We start from the raw sequence: 21902 nt of genomic DNA, 5'->3' as shown, positions 1-21902 counted from the left end.
ACCCAAAATGAAGTTCTGAGGGGCTAAGAGTAGTGCATTCTCATTGGCAAGCCATGGGCTATGACCTTGCTCTTACTACAGATTGAGAAGGGTCTGAATCATACACACCTTTAGGATGAAATATATGAATGCTTTTTCCCTGCAACCTCCAGTTAGGCCTTCCTCCAACAGTGACTACAGAAGGGCCTACAGAAGAGATAAACAGGGCTCATTATGAAATGGTTCATTACACATTAACAGTGTTAAATGAGTCAGAGGATAGAGTACAGTGCCGTTGGATAGAATCAGGCTTTATTTTAGTTTATGATTATGGCCTTTCAGTGCTGCAGTGATGGGTTAGTGAGTTAATTTTCCCTTCCGCAGGTTGGTTTGTTGTGAAATGGATTGTGACAGGGTTTGGTGGGCAGTCCTGTCCAGAAAGGGGCTGTGTTGCTGACTGCCCTGTAAGCCTGAGTGCCTCACAATGCCTTGCTGCTGAAGCTCTCAACCTGGGACCTTCGCAACCAGCCTACAAACATGCAGTTCCCGCCGAGTGTCTGTGTCCTTAGACAGCTCTGGTAGGTGCTGACTCCAGGGGTGCCGAGGGGCTTGAGGCACCCACAGGAAAAGAAATAGTGGGTGTTCAGCACCCACCAGGGTGATTGGTGTCCTCCACCGATCAGCTATTTCCCCAACACGGCTGCAGATGAGCTATTTGGCTTGCCCAGCCGGGATCTAATCAGCTGTTTCGACCATGCCTCCCTGCCCTCGGGCCGCTGCTCTGGCAGCCTCGGGGCAGGGAGCCTGGGGCCGCTAACCAGGGGCGGCAACTCCCAAGACATGCCCCCTCCCCATTGTGCAACAACAACAAAAAAGCCTTAGGTCTGGTCAAGGAGGCAAAGGAGCACTGGGCATTGTTCAGCCCCTGCTCGCTGTCACCGTCTGCCTGTGTACACATGTGCAGGTAGGCGGGACTGTCCCTCTTACCTGAACATGCGGGCAGCTGACGACGTGTGTGGCTGCAGCTCCCAGCCAGGCTATGACCCCAGGCTGCAGGAGCAGGTGAGTCCTGACTCCCGGTAGAGGGATCCCAGCTATGCTAGGGGGAGGAGGGGGAGCAGTGGTGGCCATTGGAACCCCTGGAAAATTGGGCTCCCCCCGCAGCAGACCTGCAAGGCTAGCCTAGGGACCTGCCAGGTGTGGGGGTGGAGGGAGGGAAGAGAAACCCCAGATGGGAGCCCCGCAGAAGCTGGGTGGGGCGGGAGGAATCCCTTCTGCCTGTGGTGGGCAGAGGGAAAAGCCCCACTGCCTGGGGAAGCCCAGCAGTGGGGGGAGAAGCTGGGCGGGCGGGTGGGATCTAAGCCCTGGAGAACCACATCAGAAGGCAGGCGGGAGGGGGGAGGAAGAAGTCCTGAGGTGGGGGGGGGGAACCCTGGACCTGGCCCAGACCTTTTTTCCCCTTTTGGGTTGACCTGGTGGCCCGGATAGGAAAAGGGGTTGACCTGGTGGCTGGCAGCCACCACTCTGGCCATTTGGCCCAAATCCTCTCTCAAAATCAGGCAAGAACCAGGCATCCAGTTCCCAGCCCCGGTGCTCTAACCACTAGCTCCCACTCCTCTCTCAGAGCCAGGAGAGAATCCAGGCATCTGGGCCCCCACCCCCGCTCTAACCATTAGGCCCCATTTTGTTTCCTGACCCAGGTGAAAACCCAGGCGTCCAAGCTTCCAGCCCCCATGCTCTAACCCCTGAGCAGAGTGGGGGCAGGGTCTTGGGCGGACTGAGGGTGAGGCCTCTGGGGGGCAGGGTAAGGCACCCACCTGCAAAACCAAAAATCAGAGATTCAGGAGGGAGCAGCCTGTCTACTCTGCCCACCCATCTTAGTTACAACCAGCAAGATGACTCCAGCACACTCCCAGTCCTAGATTTTCCCAAAACCATGTTTTGCAATATCCAGCCCTCTTCTGGGCTGTTCAGAGAAATAATAAGCTTGTTCTGAAGACACACACAAGTACATTACAGTTTATTAATTGGGGTAAATATACCCTTTCATTTAAACACAGCATTGAATTGGTTTATGGTAAAAATAACCTATGTACTGTTAATAAATTTGTTTTAAGTGATGCCAAGTAAAAAGAGTCAAGTTAGGAAGGGCTACAAGCAAATACAAGTGAAAACACACATCTAAAAGTCTAAAACTTAACCTAGCAAGGTACAGGCTTCATTTAAGATGGTTTTTCACCTTTATTCAGTTCCCAGAGACTTAAACCCCTCCCCTTGGTTGAAGGACCCATCTTTCCCAGGTTGCAAGAGCTCTGGCCTCATCTGTCTGTCTGGTGATGGATGCCAAGGCTGGCTTCTCTCCTTGTCTATATTTTCCAAAGTTCAATGACTTTGTTTCAAGAGGCAGGATGACCTCATGCTGCTCTTCTCTTCCTGTGGGCTTACTATCCCCCTGTATGTAAATGCTTCCATTGCTTTGATTCTGCCATGTGTAGTTCACATACGAGCCAGGTATATAGCTGCCTTCTCTCCTGTCTGGGAGGGAACTTGTTTCTCCCTGTTTGGCTCCAGACTTTAAAACATAATATCATTAAGTATCCATATTTCTTCAGATTGTGTGAATACAGACTAGGGCTGTCAAGCGATTAATCATGCTGTTAAACAATAATAGAATACCATTTCTTCAAGTGTTTTGGATGTTTTCTACATTTTCAAACACATTGATTTCAGTTACAACACTGAGTACAAAGTGTACTGTGCTGCTTTATATTTATTTTTTACTACAAATATTTGCAGTGCAAAAAGAAACAAAAGCTCGCCAGGCCCCTATTCTCTAGGGAGTACTCCCAGAGCGAGGCCCCGTCTGGGGGACAATGGGGCATGGTGTGGAAGGGGTAATCCTGGGACCGAGGCCCTGGCTGGGAGCAATGAGGCACAGCATATGGGGGCAGTTCTGGGAGCGAGTGGCCAGCCAAGGGAAATGGGGCACAGTGCAGGTGGGAGCAGTCCCAGGAGTGAGTGGCTGGCTGGGGGCAATGGGGCATGATGTGGGAGGGTCAGAATCCCTACCTTTCTGCGGATGAAAGCCACTTCTTTCTCTGTTCTTGTCTCTTCTTTTCATGCCTTCTGGTGGTGGCTTTGGGTTACTGCGCCTGACCAGACATAGTTAGGTTCCTGCACAGCTGATGATTCCTTCTCTTCCCAGAGGTCTGTGAGTAACGCATTAAAAAAAAATAATCACAGTTAATGTCTGCGATTAAATGAAAAACAATTAACATGTTGTTAACTGATAGCCCTAATATATACGAAGCCTAGCTCCTTCATGGCTCCAATACATAGAGACATCTTGCTCTGAAGAGGTGCAAGAAGTGTTATTGCACAGTAGGAAAGGAGCTACTCGCCGTACCCATCTGCAGAAATGGAAGAGATTTCAGATTTGGTGCCAGCCCAGAGGGGTCTACCCTAATACATCCACCTTCCTGGTGATCCTGGACTACCTGTTGACTCTCAAGAAATCGGGACTCTCTATCAGTTCATCTGAAAGTTCATCTAGCAGCAGTTGCAATCTTCTATGAGCAGGTAGAAGGATACTCTGAGACTCAGATAGGTCAAAAGATACAGCAATTTCAACACAGAGAGACTCCTCATTTGTCACCTTCTCCAAGGGTGTATCCCTATATTAGAAATCTGCAGAGCAGCTACTTGGGCATCTGCACGCACCTTCGCAGAACACTATACCATCCTGGGGGATTCGGCTGCAGATGCCAAATTCGGTGCCATTGTACTATCATCCATATCAGACTCAACTCCAAAGTCCCAGCCTCCAGTGGGGATACTGCCGGGAGTCACCAACAGTGGAGCACCCATAGGAACACTATTTGAAGAAGAAGAAATTACTCCCTTTGTGCAGTAACAATGGTTCTTCTAGATGTGTTCCCCCTATGGATGCTCCACGACCCACCCATCTCCCCTCTACTCCGGAGTTCTAGCAGTTGACTCTGCGGTAGGGAAGGAACTGAGGAGGGAAATGCCTGCACACACTGGCTGACCTTGTGGCAGGCAGGGAGCAGCACATTCGTGGGTGGATGGACTGCTACCAAAGTTCTCCAATCAGCAGCGCAGGGATGGAGACACACCTACAATGAAGCACCCATGGGGGGACACCTCTCAAAGAACCATCATTACTGCACAAGGTGAGTAACTTCCTCTTCTGTGGGTTATTCCTCAAAGTGAAATTTATTCAAGCTGTGAGGAAGGTGACATGGAGCCTGGTGCTGGAGGAAGTTCCATGCTCTTTCTTTCCCCACTTGTGTTTGCTGAAATGCAAATTATTCTGTTTTTGCCATCTCTTCCTCCTGTTGTCTTGATGGTCCTGTTTACTGCTTATATGTAAATTGAGATAAACACAGATTCTGTTGTTTAGAATAGACTTGTTTTAACAACTCCCCCAACATACCTGATTTACTCACACTTCATTCATAACTCCAGCATATGTTCGTAACTCTTACCATGTAGTGTACATACATCACACAAGAATGTTAATGATCAGGGAGTTACTAGTTTTCAAATGATGCCTCACCAGGCATATTTTGTACCAAGATTATTACAGCAGTGTACGGGCTGTGAATTCAGGGGTGCTTAGTGCCACATTGATGGCCAGGGCTGTGTGACAGGACATTGTTCTGCTCCTGTGACTCCTCCAGCCACAAATCACTTCTGGTCAAACACCCTGTGCAATTTATTTAAAATCTTCTTTCCCACCACCTTTGCAGACTTGTGCAGCTCTGTATTTACAATAGCTAAGGGTACGATTCTAGCATGGAGGTCACGTAAATCACAGATTCCATGACTTCCCAGGATCTCTGTGACTTCTTCTGTGGCAAGGCTGGAGCAGCGGTCAGCTGATAAGCGAGAGACCCTCCCCCACCCGCTGCCGAGTAGCTGTCTGGCAGCCAACCCTCTATCACAGGCTGACTAGGAACTGAGTGGTCCAAAAAGCCTGCAAGTACATTTTTGCAGGACTGTTCTCTTGTTTATGAAGGACAACTCCACCCTCAATTGCTGTGGGAATTAGATCAAGAATGCATTTCTAAATCAACAGAGAGAAAGTACCCAGCCCAACCTGAATACCTGCCTGAGTCAAGAAGGAATTCTCTTTTTTGGGGTACCGTGCCGCCGTAGGGTCGCCACCTGACTTGTTTTTAACCAGCCTGGCCTGTTTTTCTAGTGTCTTGCCAGTGACCGGTGAAAATGTGCCCTTCCCCCCCCCACGGCACTGATGTTCCCTCCGTGAACCACAGTAAACATATGCGACCGTGTCCATGCAGCGTGTAACTTCTGGCGCACACAGGCCACATGGCTGAGAGGAGGGCACACTGGCACAGCACCTGGGTCCCACTCTGCAGGCTGGGCCCTTAACCTGCTGAAGCTGCAGTGGCTCCTCTTAGCACTGGGGACTGGGAAGTGGGATGGACCTGAGGCTTGCCGGTAAGGAGCAGTGCCTGGGATGGGAGTAGTAGGGGCTCCTGGGCGGGGGTGGAAGGGAGCTCCCTCGAGGGCAGAGGCTCTGAGAGACCGTGGGGCTCATGAGAAGGTAAGAGGCAAAGAGGTCTTGAACTGCCCCTAGTTCCCCACCTGCACCACTTCCTGTGTGAGAGGAGGAGACAAGGGTTAGGCTGCTGATATGCACTTGAGAGGAAAAGGAGGGTCAGGCTAGTGGGGTCCCTGTAAGAGGTGGAGGACCGTGTCTGCTTTTTCTGTGTCTTGGAGGTGGCAACATTATACCATGGGCACCCTTAAAGTTTGAAAAATGCTACACAGTTTTCCTTTTTAAAAAATAACTAATGTTGCCATAATTGGTAGAATCTTTCAAACAGTTAAATGCCTTTTGCTCTTAAATAACTAGAGAGGTGCTCAGCTTCTAAACTATTTATGCTGATCACAGCCCTGTGAGATAAGTCAATGTTCTCGTCCATCTGGTAAAGAGAAAGTGCAGAAGATTCACATGGCTATAGTGTAGCTGTGGTGTCACACAGAGTTGACGTCCATCATGAATTGGTCTTTGGAAGTCTTCCTTCAGCAAGAGTCAGCATGGGAGGATTTAGGTTTCTTAGCTCCCTCAAAATTGCATCTTCCAACTTCATTCATGGTTAGCCTCAGGCTCTACTTCCTTCAGCCTCAGTTCTAGAAATCTTCAGTAAAATCGTACCTCCTTCTGCACATTGGACATGACCCCACCACTGCAGTCATCTTGTTCTCAACTGATGCAAGATTACAGCTTGCCAGGTTGTCTAAGTATCTGTTCATTTCTGACAAAATCAGACCAATGAACGTGAAAAATGCATCATACTTTTTGACACTGAAGACTTTAGTTTCCTCTCTCCCCTCAGTTCTTTTAATGACCAGGTTTCTTCTCCATATAACAAGGTTGTCATCACTATTGTGCTGAACACTCATGTCTTAGTTGTCGCACAGACATCCCACTGCCCACATAGAGACTCCTGAAGACATTGAAATGCCATTGACGCAAGACTGGTCCAGCGTGTGACAGCTTTGATTATAGAACCTCCTGCTGTCAACAGACTATCCGATAGATCAAACTATTTACCCATTCAGTTTCATTGGCAGGTCATTCATTTCCATTTTATAGGGGACATGCAAAGCTTTGGTTTTGTCACCACTGATCTTAAGTTCCATGGATTCTGCAGTTTTTTACATCTCTTCCAGCATTAGCTGCAGTTGGTCAGTTGTCTCTCCAAGTAAGGCAATATCATCTACATATTCAAGATCCTCTAAAGATAACTGTTTTAATTTCACACTTTCTACTTTGGCCTCAGTCAGCTTTATCAGATAGTTTTTAAAACATAAATAATGTTGATAATAGAACGCATTCCTGGTGTACCCAGTGTGATGTTCCCCTCTGCAATCTGGACTTGTATATCGCTGTGTCACCTCAATCCCCCCACTCTTGGGGCCTGTCTTGCACTTGGCTCGCTATGTGAACCCCCCACTCCTGGGTCAGCCCACGTACAGCACCCTGTAAGCAAGTGGTCCCATACCTAGTGAATAAGTGCTTATGGCCAGCCACTCATGGGAATACGCAATGGTGGGACCCCCAGTCAACATCCCTAGTTCCAGATTAACCCTAGGAACTGCCGTTTTACAGAATTCAGTGCTGCCCACTGGACTCTGCAAGCTCATTGGTTAGTCAATTTAGCAAAGAAATTGATATGCACCAGCTCTGTCATTCTAATGAAGTCTCTACACACACTCAAACCACATGCACTGCTTTAGATAAAACAAACAATTAAGTACATAATGATTTTAAGTGATTATAAGCCAGAAGAATATAAATCAGATTTCATCAGGAAGGAATAAAAGCAAATCTCATTCTAAACTGGTTTAACACTTTCAGTAGCCTTACAGTCTTAGATGGTTCTCACCACAGGCTGATTGGGCAGTCTCTTGATTTTGTCCTGTAGATGGATTGCTAAATGTCTCCCTTTTTAACATGTTCATGCACCCACCTCTAGGGCTTCACCTCCCCTGCTTCACTGTCAGGTAACAAAAGTATCCATGCATAGTTTTCTTCATGTGCCAAGTTGATGAGCGTCCCCTTATCAAATACTTAGGTCAGTCCATTGTTCCTGTATGTATGGTTCAGCGAGGCGTGAATTCTCTCTCTGCAGTCAGTGTTTGACTGGATCTGCTCCAAACAATGTGAGACATATCTGGGAATATTACATAGCAGAGCTTCATAACCACACATGTGACATTGCAAGAAACACACTATCATAACAGTAACGTTCAGTGTGTGATGAGCATTCCAAAAACACTTTACATGACACACTTCGCATTAAACAATACACACCTACACTATAAGGGTGAACATGAATGATACATAATCACACCATAAGGGTGTACACTGGGTGCATTGTGTCACACCCTGACTCTAGTGCAAATTAGTCTGTCGTACAGCTAGCTTTGACACGTGAAAGAAAAGGACATAACATTTTGGCAGTTTCATCTGCTATTTACAATGGAACCAAGCTTCAGGATTCATCTGAATCTCCTACATGAAGAGGAGTTGAACCATATGATGGTAGTTCTTCCATAAACCAGAGATGGGGGAAGTGCCTGATATAAAGACTGTATGTTCAGTTCTACAGTGATGTCAGTATCTGAGGATGGGATCATGGACTCTTCAATCATTAAGAGATGTCAGAAAAACGATTCTTTTGGCTGAAGAGTGGAAAGGTTGAATGTTGATATATACAGCATGCAGGAGACGTCATGGAACTCGAACATGGAGAGCTCTGGCTCGTAATGATCAGGCCTTTTGATTGTGTCGATAGAGTGCTAAGAAGTAAAGCGACTTGCCCAAAGTAATACAGGAAATCTAGCAATGTGGGGAATCTCAATCCAGTACCTTAATCACAAAGCCTCCTCCCCATGTTGTACAATGTAATGTATTGGCTAGGTACAGTCGTTCCTATTAATAAAGTTTATGGCCAGAAGGGACTGTTAGACCTAGTCTGACTTCCAGTATATCACAGGCTATTACATTTCACCTAGTTACCCCAGTATTGAGTCCAATAACTTGTGTTTGGTATTTGCTCTTGTTATTCCTTTCTTCACTAGATTAAAGAGCCCTTTAGTATCTGATATTTTCTCACAGTGAAGGTATTTATACACTGTTATCAAGTCCTATCTCAGTCTTCTTTTTGATAGCTCAAACAGGTTGATCTCTTGAAGACTCACTGGAAGAGATTTTTCTCCAGCCCTCAAACCTTTTTTTTTTTTTTTTTTTTTGGTGACTGTTCTTTTTTGCCTCCACTCCAATTTTTCAATATCCTTTTTTAATTTGTGGACACCTGAACTGTGTGCAGTATAGCTCTCGCCAGTGCCATACACAAGAGATAAAATCATCTCCCTACTCTGACTTGCTACTCCCCGGTTTCTATACCCAAGGGTTGCATTAGCCCTTTTTGCCACAGCATTGCACTGGGCACTCATGTTGAATTGCTTGTTTGCTATGACCAGGGCCCCCATATGGGGGGGGGGAGAAATGGGTACACTTTACTGGGGCCCAGAGACCAGCCCAGGCTGCAACCCCCATTACCACGAGGAAAAAAATGTTCATGGCTCATGAGATTGTATGTATGGGATGAGGGATTGTGGTATGTGTGTGGGAGGGGGCCCTGTGTTACGAGTTTGTACTGGGCCCGAAAAAATTGTGCTTGGGCTCTGTATGCTTTTAAGTCCCTGCTTTCCAGGATACAGTTGCCCATTCTGCTGGGATAACCTGCATTACTAGGTGTTCCTTGGTGTATCACTTTACATTGGGCTATATTAAAACACATTTTGTTTGAAGGGGCCCAGCTTACTATGCAGTCCGGATCACGCTGTATGACTGCCCTGTCATCTTTATTATTTACCATTCCACCAATCTGTCATCTGCAAATTTTGTCAGTACATTCAGATCATTCATGAAAATGTTGAATAGTATTAGGCTTAATACCAGTCCTTGTGGAACCCTGCTAGAAACTCCCCCGTTTGGTGGTGATCTCCCATTGACTACTACTTTTTTTAGCTCTGTCCATTAGTTCTTAATCCATTTATTGTGTGCTTCATTAATATTGTATAGTGCTAATTGTTTGAAACAGAAAGTGGGGCAGCCTTACAAAAGTCTCAGTATATATTACATCTACACAGGAAGTATCATCTGAAGTGTCCAGTATTGGCTTCTGCCATAGTATATAGATGTGAACCACTGCTCTGATCTGATGTGTTAAATCATATGTAATATCCAGCAATAAGGAATTTTTGAGATATGAATGTTGGAGTGCTTAGTACAGTAAGAAGGAAAGTATCTATAACAAAGGGATTTAAAATAACAGCATGAATATTGTCTTTCAATGCAGAAACAACATGGCCTCCACTTACCAGCTTAAGTTTAGGTGGCATTCTTGTAGGACATGTAAGGGAAGAATATGGTGTAGCTCAATGAGGTGAGAAATAAAGCATTTCTTTACATTGAGGCTACCGCATGTCAGACTTATTCCATTTCTGTAACAAATTATTTAACATGACATTCTTTTTGTGTGAAATAATAGAGCAATAACCTAATGGTTACCAAGGAAATGAGAACCAACCAATTGAATTTCATTCTGTTACCTTAGCATCTCTTGCATTTAGTAAACCGAATGATCTTCACATTCTTCTCTGCTTCCCTTTTGATTTTCAGTGAAGGATTGAGACATTTCCTATTCTGTAAATGTAGTTGCCCCACTGGTGCAAAGAAACACCAGTTTGTAAGAATGATACTCTTCATGTTGCAGCTATTCTCCCTCTGTGACTACCAGGGAAAATATATTCATCTTCCTGCTCCAGACATTTCTATGTATATTTTTTAAGATTGAAGGTCTAACCTCAATGAAGAGTTCATTTTTGTCTTCTGGCTGAACCAGTTTCCACAATTATATAGCTATTTCTGTATAACGCCAGCATAACATGACAGTGAATCCCTGGCTAAATCTGTTTCCTTAACAGCTTTCTGAACGGTACCCAAGAGATGATGCTTGAAAACTCTGTCTGCCGCTAATCAGTTGGAACAGGTTTCCTTGCTGGAGTAAATTCTTATTTCTGTCCTGATTGATTGTGAGACAGGAAGCAGACAGAACAGCAATGAATGGAGTGGGTGGGATACTTGTGCTAAAGGTTACAGGCATTCACTTCACTATTAAAATGTCAGACAGTGTGTAGGTGTGAGCAATGATGCAAACAAGAAATCCAGTGGAGAGTTCTGACAGGTGTGCTGACAGGTGTGCAGCCAAGCAACACTGCTACACCAAAACTATCTTGACCTTGTAATGGAAAAAAAAGAATCTGTATGAAGCTGCTCAACAGCATAATCAATCACCAGGCACATCAGCCACTCTGGCCATAAAGCTTCTATCTTAATGTACAACATGAGGAAGAAAAACTAGAGGAGTGTGAGGGGGAGTGTTTGAAGTAAAGATTCCTACAGTTCGATTTTACAACAATACATTTTGTATTTGCAGAATGAAGTATTCCCCCTTTGGGGCGGTGGGGGGGGGGGAGGAGGGGCGGGGCAGTGTGAGAATATCTGAAGGGAATTTAGGATTTATTAGAGGCACGCTGTGTCAGAGATCTTTGTGACAAAATTTAATCTACTACAGATTGTGTACTGAAATACGCAGTAATCCAATGCCCTACCTGCTCACAAGCATGGAGCAGGCAGGCAGAGTGGATGCTGGCATAATAAGTGGACACATGAACCCGGAAACAAAACCACAGCTGTTGGATCTAATTTTAAACCTAACGGTCTTGATCTGGTAGCTGTAGATCCTAATTGACAAGCTATTGCTAAATCATTAGTGGGAGAGAGGAGAAGGAAGAAGGAAGTTTGAAGATACTGGTGAAAATCTTTTGATCAAGGCAAGATATATTTGTCCCAGTTATGGTTCGTCCATTCGTCACAGTGAGTATTGTGAATTTTTAAGGAAAACTGATTGGAAATTCCAGCTGGTATATACCCTATAACATTGCTTATATCAATCAGCCTTGATAACCCGAATTATATATTGCTTGTTCATTTAAACTTCTTTAAAGTGTATGGGAAAGCATAACTGTTATGTAAATTAGGGTACTATCTAAGAATGAATATATTTTTCCAATGTCCTATTGAAGAATATATGGTCACAGTATCAGTCACAAGGTTGTTATTGAGTTTTTACCTCAGGTGGCAGGAATGTAATAGGCATTACCATCATCTAAGAGTGCCACCTAGTGGACATATACAAATCTGTGTTTTATTATTTTTTTAAAAGCGTGTAGAGGGTAAAAATAAGCAATAAAATGCAAGTATAAATTACATTTTAAATTAGCTGGATAAAATTTCTAGTCATATAGTGGCTTTTAAAAATTTTCAATCTTATTTTCCATCTTCACTATTCTCAGAAAGCAGTAATAAGCTGCTAAAGAAAAGGATCTTGTGTGTTTCTGTTATTAACCATGTTTAGGAGGGATAACTTGGCTATAAAGTTGTTGTCTTCTGGACTTGGCTATAAGGACTTGCGCTGAGCTGAAGATTCTCATGATCTAGGACAATCCAGTGTCACCTACTCACTCGGCTTTGGACATCTCAAACTTGTCCTATTTTACCTGTTTGAAGAAAAGCCAGATTGCCAAACATCTGAAATCTGAGCAGATTTCTGTTCTTTTATTCTGGAGGGGCTCTTATTTTTAAAGAATATTCAAGGAAAAGAACCCCAAGGTTTTATATTAGTGTGGTCATACCCAGACAATGACTTGTCTACATTTATAGGCCTTAAATACACTAGAATATTGTTCATTCAGCTAAATTGATTTTTAAAGCAATCTATTTAAACTGGTACAAACACCGAATACAGAGGCACTTAAACCCAGTTTAAATATCCAAAGTATGATATAATCAAGGTTAAACACAAGATACTATAGTGTGATCATACCAGGATTGCAGATTGCAATGCTTATGATTAAATGTTCTTTTATAATGAGGAAGGAGAAAAACAGGAAAAAATGAAGTGTTCTCAAATTGCTCATGAAATCTTCCTTTCCTCTAAAGCATTGAAGGTAAAATCAAAAGACCTATAGGGTTTGCCCTCCGTGTTCGAATTACAGAATGGAGGAGGGAAGCAGGCCTGGCAATTCTAGGAAAATTGGTAGCTCATTTACCAGGAGGTCAGACTGAAATGTTTCGCTCAGATGAAATTAAACAGTGCTAGCAGAGCCCTCTTTAACTTGCAATTTCCTAGCTTTTGTGTGTTTGAAGAAAGACAGTTGTATTGATTCCAATAATATATAATTTAAGACACAGTAATAAAGATTTCAGGATAACTGCCTGAGATGCTTGCTTCACTCTGGATTTAATCTATTAAAATTTATTTCTTGTGCTTCCTTTCTCATAATTTGCCTCACTGCCAAATATTATCATCTTCAACAGGCAAGTACAGAGCCCCTAAAGCACCGAAAGGAAGATCAAAAAGCTCGAAGTGCATTGCTAACAGATATTCAGCAAGGGACTCGCTTAAGGAAAGTTACACAAATCCGTGACCGAAGTGCACCACAGATTGAAAGTAAGTGTGCAGCTTTGTCAACTCTGAGCAAGAGACCCAGGGCTGCCAAACTCTTGGCCTGTGTAGTCCTGTAGAAGCCATTTGAACTACTTGCATGACTACAGTGTACAAAATTGGTCAGCCTTAGACAAACTTAAGGCTAACTTTAATATGCACGACTATTGAGATTTGCCAAACTTAGAACCTACTCTAAACCATAGGTTCTAGATTTGTTGTTTGTTTAGCATTTTATAGCACCATATGTGCATTACAGTAGTCATTTCACAGCCAAAATTGAATTCATACCCCTCTCCAGAAGAGCTTACGTTCTGAATGAGAATATATAGAAGAGAATTTGTTGGCTCTGGCAAAATTAGGAGCTCTTTTTTCCTTCCATGTTTTGTTTTACTTATCTGGTAAATCCTAGAAACAAAGCTGGACCTACTCTGAAACAAGAGCATTTATTGTTTGCCTAGCACAGGTTTCCATTTAGCTAGAAATACATTATTTTTATTAAATTGCTCCTGGAAAAACTGATTTTAAATGTAAAGGGTAAAAATAGTTTTTAAAAGAATTCCTAGAGGTATCTAGAGACATCTGCAGGTCATTCCATTCTCACACAAACCACTTCCAGGCTTCTGGGTGACTGTTGGCAAGTTGTCAGATGTTTCTCCAGCATCGCTAACACTGAAGGAAAGAGTGTGGCTTGTTGTATGTGTGCGAAAACTTTAATCTGTGTTGGATACCCCGCAGATCAGCAGGGGAAGAGTGATACTCAGATCAGCTGGGTCCAGTGAAAATAGTGATTTCTTAAAAGATTACAAGTGACTTCTGTCACTGTCAGCTACTCTTCAAAATTGTATGAAAGATTAAAATCTGAATTTTTTTTAATGGCAGTCTAGCACAGCTCATCATAAAATAATGGCTGAGTACTAGATTAAAATGTTCTGGTGTTATTGATGCACCAGAGGGTGCTGTGCTCTAAGATGTTGGTTAAATAGTAAAGTTATTTCTTTTGCACCCTCAGTAATTTTCCTTGCTGCGTATTTTAAAACAACAAAATCAGGGCTGCTGTTTGCTGGTGCTAGCCCTTTGAGAGCCTGAATGTAGATAACAAAACACATCTATAAATTCTTTCTCTCCTTGTAACAGAACCCAAAGGACCTAACAGAGATGGAGGTAGCCCAGCACCCAGCAAAAGTGGTGCTCAGTCATCATTGGGGGGCTTGTTTGCAGGTGGCTTTCCCATTCTGAAACCAGTTGGCCAAAGAGATATGACAGGTAAGGATGCTTTTCTGTAGGAGAGAACAGATGAATGAAACTAGAATTGTAATTTGAAATCAAAACTCCATGTTGCTATTGTGATTTTTTTTTTTTTTTTTAAATCTTTGATTTATTTTGGTACCAAACTAATATAGCCCTTCATGTACACCTGAATCCTCCTTGTGCATGCCTCCGCCCTTAGATGCTAAATAATAAACCCTCAAGACCAATTATTAGAAAAATTGCCTAATATAGAGATACTCTATGCTTCTAATCCAGTTCCTCAAATCTATTGCACCACAGATGTGCATATTGCTTTAGAGGCACATTAGAAAAATCCCTGCCCTCTGGAGCTTAAAAAGTTAGACCCCGATCTAGCAAAGTACTTAAGGCCAGACTTTCAAAGGTATTTAGGTGCCTAAAAATGCATATCGGCACCTAGCTTCCATTGATTTCAATAGGCACTTTGGATGATATCACTAGATGTCTAAATATCCTTAAAAATCTGGCCCTTAGTCAATGGGACTTAGGCACCCAAGTCATTTTTATGAACATTTCAGCCTTAAGCGCCTACCTAATTTAAAACACGTGGGCAGTTGCACTGTCTTAAGTGGGGCAACTTTCCTACTTATTTCAGCATGTGCTTAAGTGCTGCGTAGGACTGGGGCCTAGGGGACTAAATCTCCATACCCCTTGGTCATGTGAGTAGTGCCAATGACTTCAACAGAACTACTTGGATGCATAAGGGCAATTTCTATGAATGTATGTTTGTAGGGAAGCCCCAAGTAAGACATGACACAGCAACAGTAACAAAAGCAGGGAGGGAAGGTGTGTGGTAACGCTAAAGGAGTGTGAGTTATGCTTTAGTTGTGCTCTTGTTAATTTTTGTTTAGCTTCTATGGTCTTTATATCAAGTATTAATTATCATCTTGTTATGATATTGGCAATTTGTGGGAGTAATGAACACTAAGGCCTGTATCCACTAGAGGAATTTTCCAAAAATTTCCCACTGTTGTTGAGATCCTCTTAGCTCAAGGGGTACTAGCAATGTTGGGCATTGTAGTGTAGACAGAGAGCCTGTTGTTGCCACTGTTTTATGTACCACATCACCTAATCCCCCTCAGAGCTGATATAATTGACATGGTGCTTAAAATGGTGGCAGTAGATAGTGGCCCATATGTATTACGCACCCCAAGCTTGTTAACATTTTGCAGCTGAACTGCTGTTGGCAAAGATGGGAAATTTTAAGAAACTTCCCTAGTCTCGATGGCGCCAAAAAGGTCAGCATTAAAAGTGAGCTGAGAAATGAGTCTAGAAGGTTGCTTAGTCTCTCCACAACCACTTTTACTTTTAGTCATTCCAAAGTAGTCTTGGCATAACTGCAAGGGTAGATATCATATACACTATTTTAGGGTACATTAAATTACTCACCTAAGACTTTTAAAACAAGGACTTAGAAATTGAAACTAGGACCTGCAATACTTCCCCAGTCGCTCTTCTAGTGGCTTTTATATAGACATGTATCTCCAGGTACAAGAGGAATTAGATTTCTGTGTCTGGTTACCCTGTTATCAGGCTATTGCCATAGGTCATAGAAGGGTCATCTTCACAGATAGTGGGCTTCATGTCTCCATTCTCTCTCTCATGCAATATGGGATTGAAATTGTCACTGTGTGATTGGTTAAGCCACTGCTAAATTGATTCCTCTTCCCCTCCCTCTCCCCACAACCTCCACCCAATAAACCGCAAAATTGTCATAATTTCCCGTGGCAGTCAGAGACAAACTTTTCTGAACCAGAAGTGAAAATGAACAGGTGTTTTATGAGATTTCCTAGCTGGACTAGAGACAAGAGTTAAAAATAAAGATTAAAACCTGAGCAAGAAAACATGAATTTTATTCCATTTCCTCTGATACTTTTGCAATATGCTAGACCGGGATCAGTAATGCATTCTGAATGCACTGTGTTAGTAATGCAATATGAAGCTCTGGAGAAAATATTAGTTGATTTCCTTAAAAATGTGTCAATTAATTAATCATTCAATTAAGTGAAAATGTCTAGAGAGAGTTAATTAGAACAGAAACTGATCCTTCTCTCTAAGGACTGCATGTGTATGTTTAGGGGAGCTATGGATTCAAATATATTGCTTCAAATAAAAGTTTGCTTGATTGTTCGCTTTTGATAAATGTTGGACCTTTTGACAAGGTAAATTGGCTTGTCACAGAACTGCTTCCTAATCACTGAAGGCAGCTGTGGGTGCCAAATGTTGGAGTTGCTCTTTTGGAACTAATGTAGGCTCAGAAACGCAGCATGGTGGGTGCCTGCCGTGTCATCATACCCATGATGTATGTGGCTGAAATAGCCACATAGTTATGGGGCTGAATATTTTGTTATTGCCCACCCCAAAAATCGCATGCTGGGATGGAGGGATCCACAGAGAGCACATCTGCACAGTGTGCAGGTAGTGAAGGTCTTTGTGCACTTTCCCCGCACTGGAACCGCCCTAGTGCTGTGACCTATTGTGTCTTCCCCATCCATTGCTGGGGCAGGATTTTCCCAGTATGATTCAAGTTTGGGACAGAGCTGGATCAGCAAGCAAAGAAAAATATTTTACCAGAGTTGGTGTTTTTGAGATTTTGGTTTATAACATAAGCTCTGCTGCCTGATTTGCAAACTGATGAATCTGCATTCTCCCAGTCTTAGAGTTAAGAAATCATGATGTTCATCACCCACCTTCCAGAGGCTGAGAGAGAATTGAAATAACACCTGCATTTTTTAATTGGTTATTGTAAAAGGTAGACTAAGTGGAATATTCTGAGTGCAACTTTCTGAGTGGACCAGAGCAGGCATGACCAACCTTTTAAACTGCAGGCTGTATTCTGTACCAACATACAGGTTGTTCTGAAGGCTCTTGTCTGTCCTTTCATCTGGCTCTGCCTTGTGCATGTGGAAAGCCTTTGTCTTGAGCTATCACTGATGACCTCCAGAATTTTCCCTAGAGTAGTTTTCCCCTCCCCCCCACTCAGGTTTGTCAGGCTCCTCACATAAGGGTTAAACAGAGGCTTGTGCCTCTGCAGGGAACAGGCACACTGCCTGTTATGTGGGGAAACTGAGGCAAAAGAAATGAAGTGACTTGCCCACGGTCATCCAGAAGGCCAGTGGCAGAGGTCTCCTGAGTCCCAGGCCAATCCCCTGGAATATGCTGCCTTCTCAACCCCGTCCAGATAGAGACTGTCCATTGCAGCAGTGCTGTTTGTGGCATGTGTGTGGTGGGGGAGAGTGTTGACTCTCCGATGGTATTTTAGTAAAAGTTAATTGGATCAACAGGGCCAGCTCCTTTTCTGCACTGTTTTTATCTGATGCTTTGAAACAATGCTCACGTGTTGGTCTTTAATGATCTACCTTGAATCTGATGTTTCTGTTTTCCAGCTGGCAAGGCTGGGCAGCTGCCTGGAGTACGAGTGCCTCCTCCGAAGTCTCCAGCCCCATTGAACAGCAATGGCAAAGCAAGCAGTAATGTTTCAAACCCACCTGATTGTCCAAGAGCAGCAAACCCATTGGAGTTACCCAGCGGTGCGCGAGCTGCACCAGCGAGGCCCAGCATGCCTGCTCCTCCTCCACCTCCGCCAGTGTCCAGCAAACCTTCCCTTGTTTTCCCACCTCCTCCACCTCTGCCCTCGCCTTTGGAAAAACATGCAAAAGTGCCACCCCAGAATTTGGTCCCTCCTCCTCCACCACCACCTCAGAGTGACAAGCCTGCCAAGGTCCAGGCAACAGCTTCGTACCTGCCTCCGCCTCCGCCTCCCCTGCCCCTGGCACCGTCTTGTGGACTACCAGTCAGAACAACTGACTTTTCTAGCACTTCTCCCCCACAGCATGATTTCAGGGATTATCCCCCTCCAACTCCGCCCCCTCCCCCACCGCCACTGCCTCCTACTTATTCCGTTTCTTCACCCAGGGGATCCTTGCCGCTGCCACCCTCCTCAACCTTTCACAGTGCTGTGAACAGCAGTGACGTTCCACCCCCACTGCCTCCCAAATCTCCACACTTGCTGTCCCAGTTCCAAAAGCCTGGTATTCAGTCCATGCCTCTCCCTCCCGCCCCTCCCTTCCCTCAGCCAGCTGCTGCAGTGCAGAAGAGGAGACAAGGCAGAGGTGCAGGTAAGTGTTGAAACTGAGTTTTCAACCCATACCAGGCTACAGGAAAATACAGTGCTAGGCTGGGAGCTACAGTAGCAGGAGAAGATGGGGGCTGGATCCTGCTGCTCCAAGCATTCTAAGTGTAGACAGGGTCTCTGAAGTTGGCAGCGTAGATCACTGGGCTCCCAGTGAGAGCAGCTGCTCCTGCTGTGGGTCTGTCTGACACACTGCGGAGAGAACTAGTCAGTGCTTGGCTTTCTCTTCCTGAGAGCTGAGCAGTGCAGCATGATGGAACCAACTCTGGGACAATAAGTATTAAGTGAATTTCCTGGGGAATCCCTAAGGAAAGCTTAATGCAAATTCCCCAATCCCGGTTATGCAGAAACCCAGCCTTTTGAAGCTACGCCCTGAGGTGAGGGTCATTGCCTGCTGATCACCTGTTACAGAAGGTCAAGATCAAAGGGCCCGAGCTGTATTTAAAAAAAAAAAAACAAAAAAAAAAAGCTAATCTGCCCAGTCTGGGTTCTGGATCTAAAATGGATGAACTTGTAACCAGGGGGGAAACCCAACTGTGGATTTCAAAAGACTAAAACCTACCAGAGCCCTAGGTTGGAGTTGGTGGTGGTCTCTGGTAAGTTTTTTAGCATGTGTGTAAGTTCTTTTATTGTTTTAATGTGTTTTCTCTGTAATGCTTTTTCCTTAAGAATAAATGTGCTTGCTTAGAGCTCTGTGGTAACTTAGCTCTGTGGGAAACACACTGGTCAGGGCCCTGTGACAGAAAGCAAAGCACAAGCACTGGCTTTTTTGGCAATCTGGCTTGCTGAGGATATCGTAGGGTAAGGCAGCGAACTGTGCAGCCTTAAAATTCCTGGTTAGCAGAGTGAAAGGTGGGTCTCTGCCCTATAGAGATGACAGCAGGGAACTGGAAGCCTAAAGTGGGTGCCCTTGTTGGACCATGGAGGGGAAATTCAGGTGCAGTTAGCATGAAACTAGGACATATATAGTGGCAGCATGTGTGGGATCTATGACTGTGGATTTCCATAAGTGCCAACAGCAGTGGAAGCAAGTACTGTAGATGGGCAAAGTACAAAGAAATATCTCATAGCCTCTACGGGAAAGGAATAGTGAAAAGAGAGACCGGAAAATGAGTTATGAACAACTGAAAAGAAGGCAGCTAGTTGAGCTGTGTAGAGAAAGGCAACTCAGCCTGAAGAGTGGATAAAAGTAAAGCTAATCAACTTGCTGTATTCTGAGGACCAGAAGAGGAATGATGATCCAGCCCATTGACAGAGTCCAGCAGGTGGGAGAACTCTCAGAGCCAACTCCTTGGAGAGAAGTAGGGAAGAGGCTGATAAAAGCAGCCTCTGTGCTCCATCCTGACCAAATGCATCATTGCAACAGGGATTGGGGACAGATCTACAGGTAAACCTAGAGAGGTCTAGAGACTCCACAGGTGAAGAGGGACTGACTGCATCTGGAAATCCAGCTGCCTGAAGTCCAGGAGTGCCAGTTGGAAAAAATATGACATTGGGTCTGTGGGATTGAGAAATTTGCAGTTCCCGATAATAAGAAACAGTTGAAGGGTATGGTCTTAACCTTGTATATTGGCAAGAATGTGTAGAGAGAGCAATTAATTTACTGTATTTTTTAAAGCTAAGGGAAATGCCTTCTAAATATAATGGGTCAGCTGTTCAGATATAGTGATAAATATAGAATAGATTGAATCATTACAACAATAGTGTTTGGAAAGAGGCAGTTATAAAGTAACCTGACGCAATCAGTCTCCCTTCACCTATGGAGTCTCTCGACTCCTCTAGGTCTACCTGCCATGGTGTCATTTGGCTTTGGACTAAACATTGTGTCAGGTCTGAAGTCCAATCAGTTCATCTTTCAGAGGAATGTCTTAACTCATTCATCTGTTACTGTATCTTCTCTTTATGTGCTATCTGCTTCTTTTAAAGTAAGCAACACTGGGAAGTTAATTCCACCTCCACTGCCTCCAGCAAGATCACCATCAACTGAGCTTACGAGCAAGTATCCATATACCCAGGTTTCATCCTGGCCAGCTGCACATGAGCCCTATCCACAGCACAGAAATGGAAACATGCAAATCATTGGTAATGTTTTCTAAACTAATCCTCTTTGTTGTACTCAAAAGATTTCAACACAAAAGCCTGATACGTACACATATTACCAAAAACCCCTCTCTCACTAATCCTTATAGTAACTGTGAAAGTCTAGTGTGCATGAAGTCTACTCTGAAAAAGCAGAACAACTAGAGCTGTTGAGATATGCTCTGCAGTGTCCCTCTGTATAAGAGCCTTATACAAAATTAAAGTTATAACTTTTCATTAGAGGTTTTTTTTTTTTTTGTTTTTTTTGACTGTTCGATAGAATAGAAAAGCAGACACCTTTTTTAAAATTCTACAGGATGGTGTAATATGCTACACAAAAGTTACAACTTTCTATTAAATTATATTGGTTTTTAGAGTAATATCTACAGAACCCTATGGTTTCATCCCTCATTAAATTCTCTAGGACAGAGGCTCCCAAAGACACTTTTTTTGTGGTTCGATGAGTTGACTGTTTGTTCTTATCTTTGTTTCTAGCTGCTTCATTATTCTAAGGCCAGATGAGAATATGTTTCATACTGTACTAAGATCATTGTAAACAACTGTGTTGATTGCCACAGGCATGTTATATGTTTAGTATTGGGATGGTGTTGGTGCAGTTGTGAATGAAAAAGGGGATGGTTCCCAAGATAACCCCTTTTAAGATGGACTTTTTCCATAAGCCACCTTAAACTTCACTGGCATATCAGTCAGGCACTTTAATTGTAATAGTTACCTAGGTCATCAGTTTTCTTCCAGTGATAACCCAGCTTTGTGAATGGTGGCCAGAGTTTATTTTCCTGGTAATGGACTTTTTTTGTTTTTAAAAATTCTCCAGATGACTTTGAGTCTAAGTTTACTTTCCATTCTGTGGAAGAATTCCCCCCTCCTGATGAATTCAAGCCATTTCAGAGAATTTATCCCAGCAAAGCATCTAGAGGTAAGTGTAGAGAAATCTTGTACAAGCATGACTGGACTAATGCTGTTTTTCCTACATCGTTAAAGATGTTGATGGGAATATAAATAAAGTAACACTGGGCAACAATTTAGTGTGAAATTATAATTGAGTTGCTAGGATATTCTCACTGAAAGTATATCATGATTACTGTTATAATGAATCCCAAAGATACGATAACGTATAAAGTGTTTCTAGAAAAAGACCAAACAGTAACATGGGCTGACATGCCTCCAGCTTAATTGTATTCATTACAGTCTTTCAGTAGGAAGCTCTTACATTTAAAAATAATGTTATATATGCAGACTTGGGCTTGACTCAGCCCATGGGCTTGACT

General features: G+C 43.6%; 1 protein-coding gene across 4 annotated transcripts in view; it reads left to right on the top strand.

Annotated features, from left to right (window-relative positions):
• Positions 1-21902, top strand: part of WIPF3 (WAS/WASL interacting protein family member 3) — an 82310-nt gene that overhangs the window by 57981 nt on the left and 2427 nt on the right. For 3 of the 4 annotated variants that reach the window (XM_067561980.1, XM_067561979.1, XM_067561981.1), the window contains exons 3-7: positions 12986-13118; positions 14250-14378; positions 17789-18520; positions 20461-20616; positions 21449-21550. In XM_067561980.1, coding sequence (XP_067418081.1) covers positions 12986-13118; positions 14250-14378; positions 17789-18520; positions 20461-20616; positions 21449-21550 — 1252 coding nt within the window. Of the gene's footprint in view, positions 1-11384; positions 11483-12985; positions 13119-14249; positions 14379-17788; positions 18521-20460; positions 20617-21448; positions 21551-21902 lie in introns of those variants that run through there. The other variant, XM_067561982.1, reaches the window with a different exon arrangement.

This window comes from Emydura macquarii, unplaced genomic scaffold (genome assembly GCF_026122565.2).
Source record: "Emydura macquarii macquarii isolate MOO-44397 ecotype Brisbane River unplaced genomic scaffold, CSIRO-AGI_Emac_v2 contig_2422, whole genome shotgun sequence".
Lineage (NCBI taxonomy): Eukaryota > Metazoa > Chordata > Testudines > Chelidae > Emydura > Emydura macquarii.
This window is presented reverse-complemented; position numbering and strand designations above follow the sequence as displayed.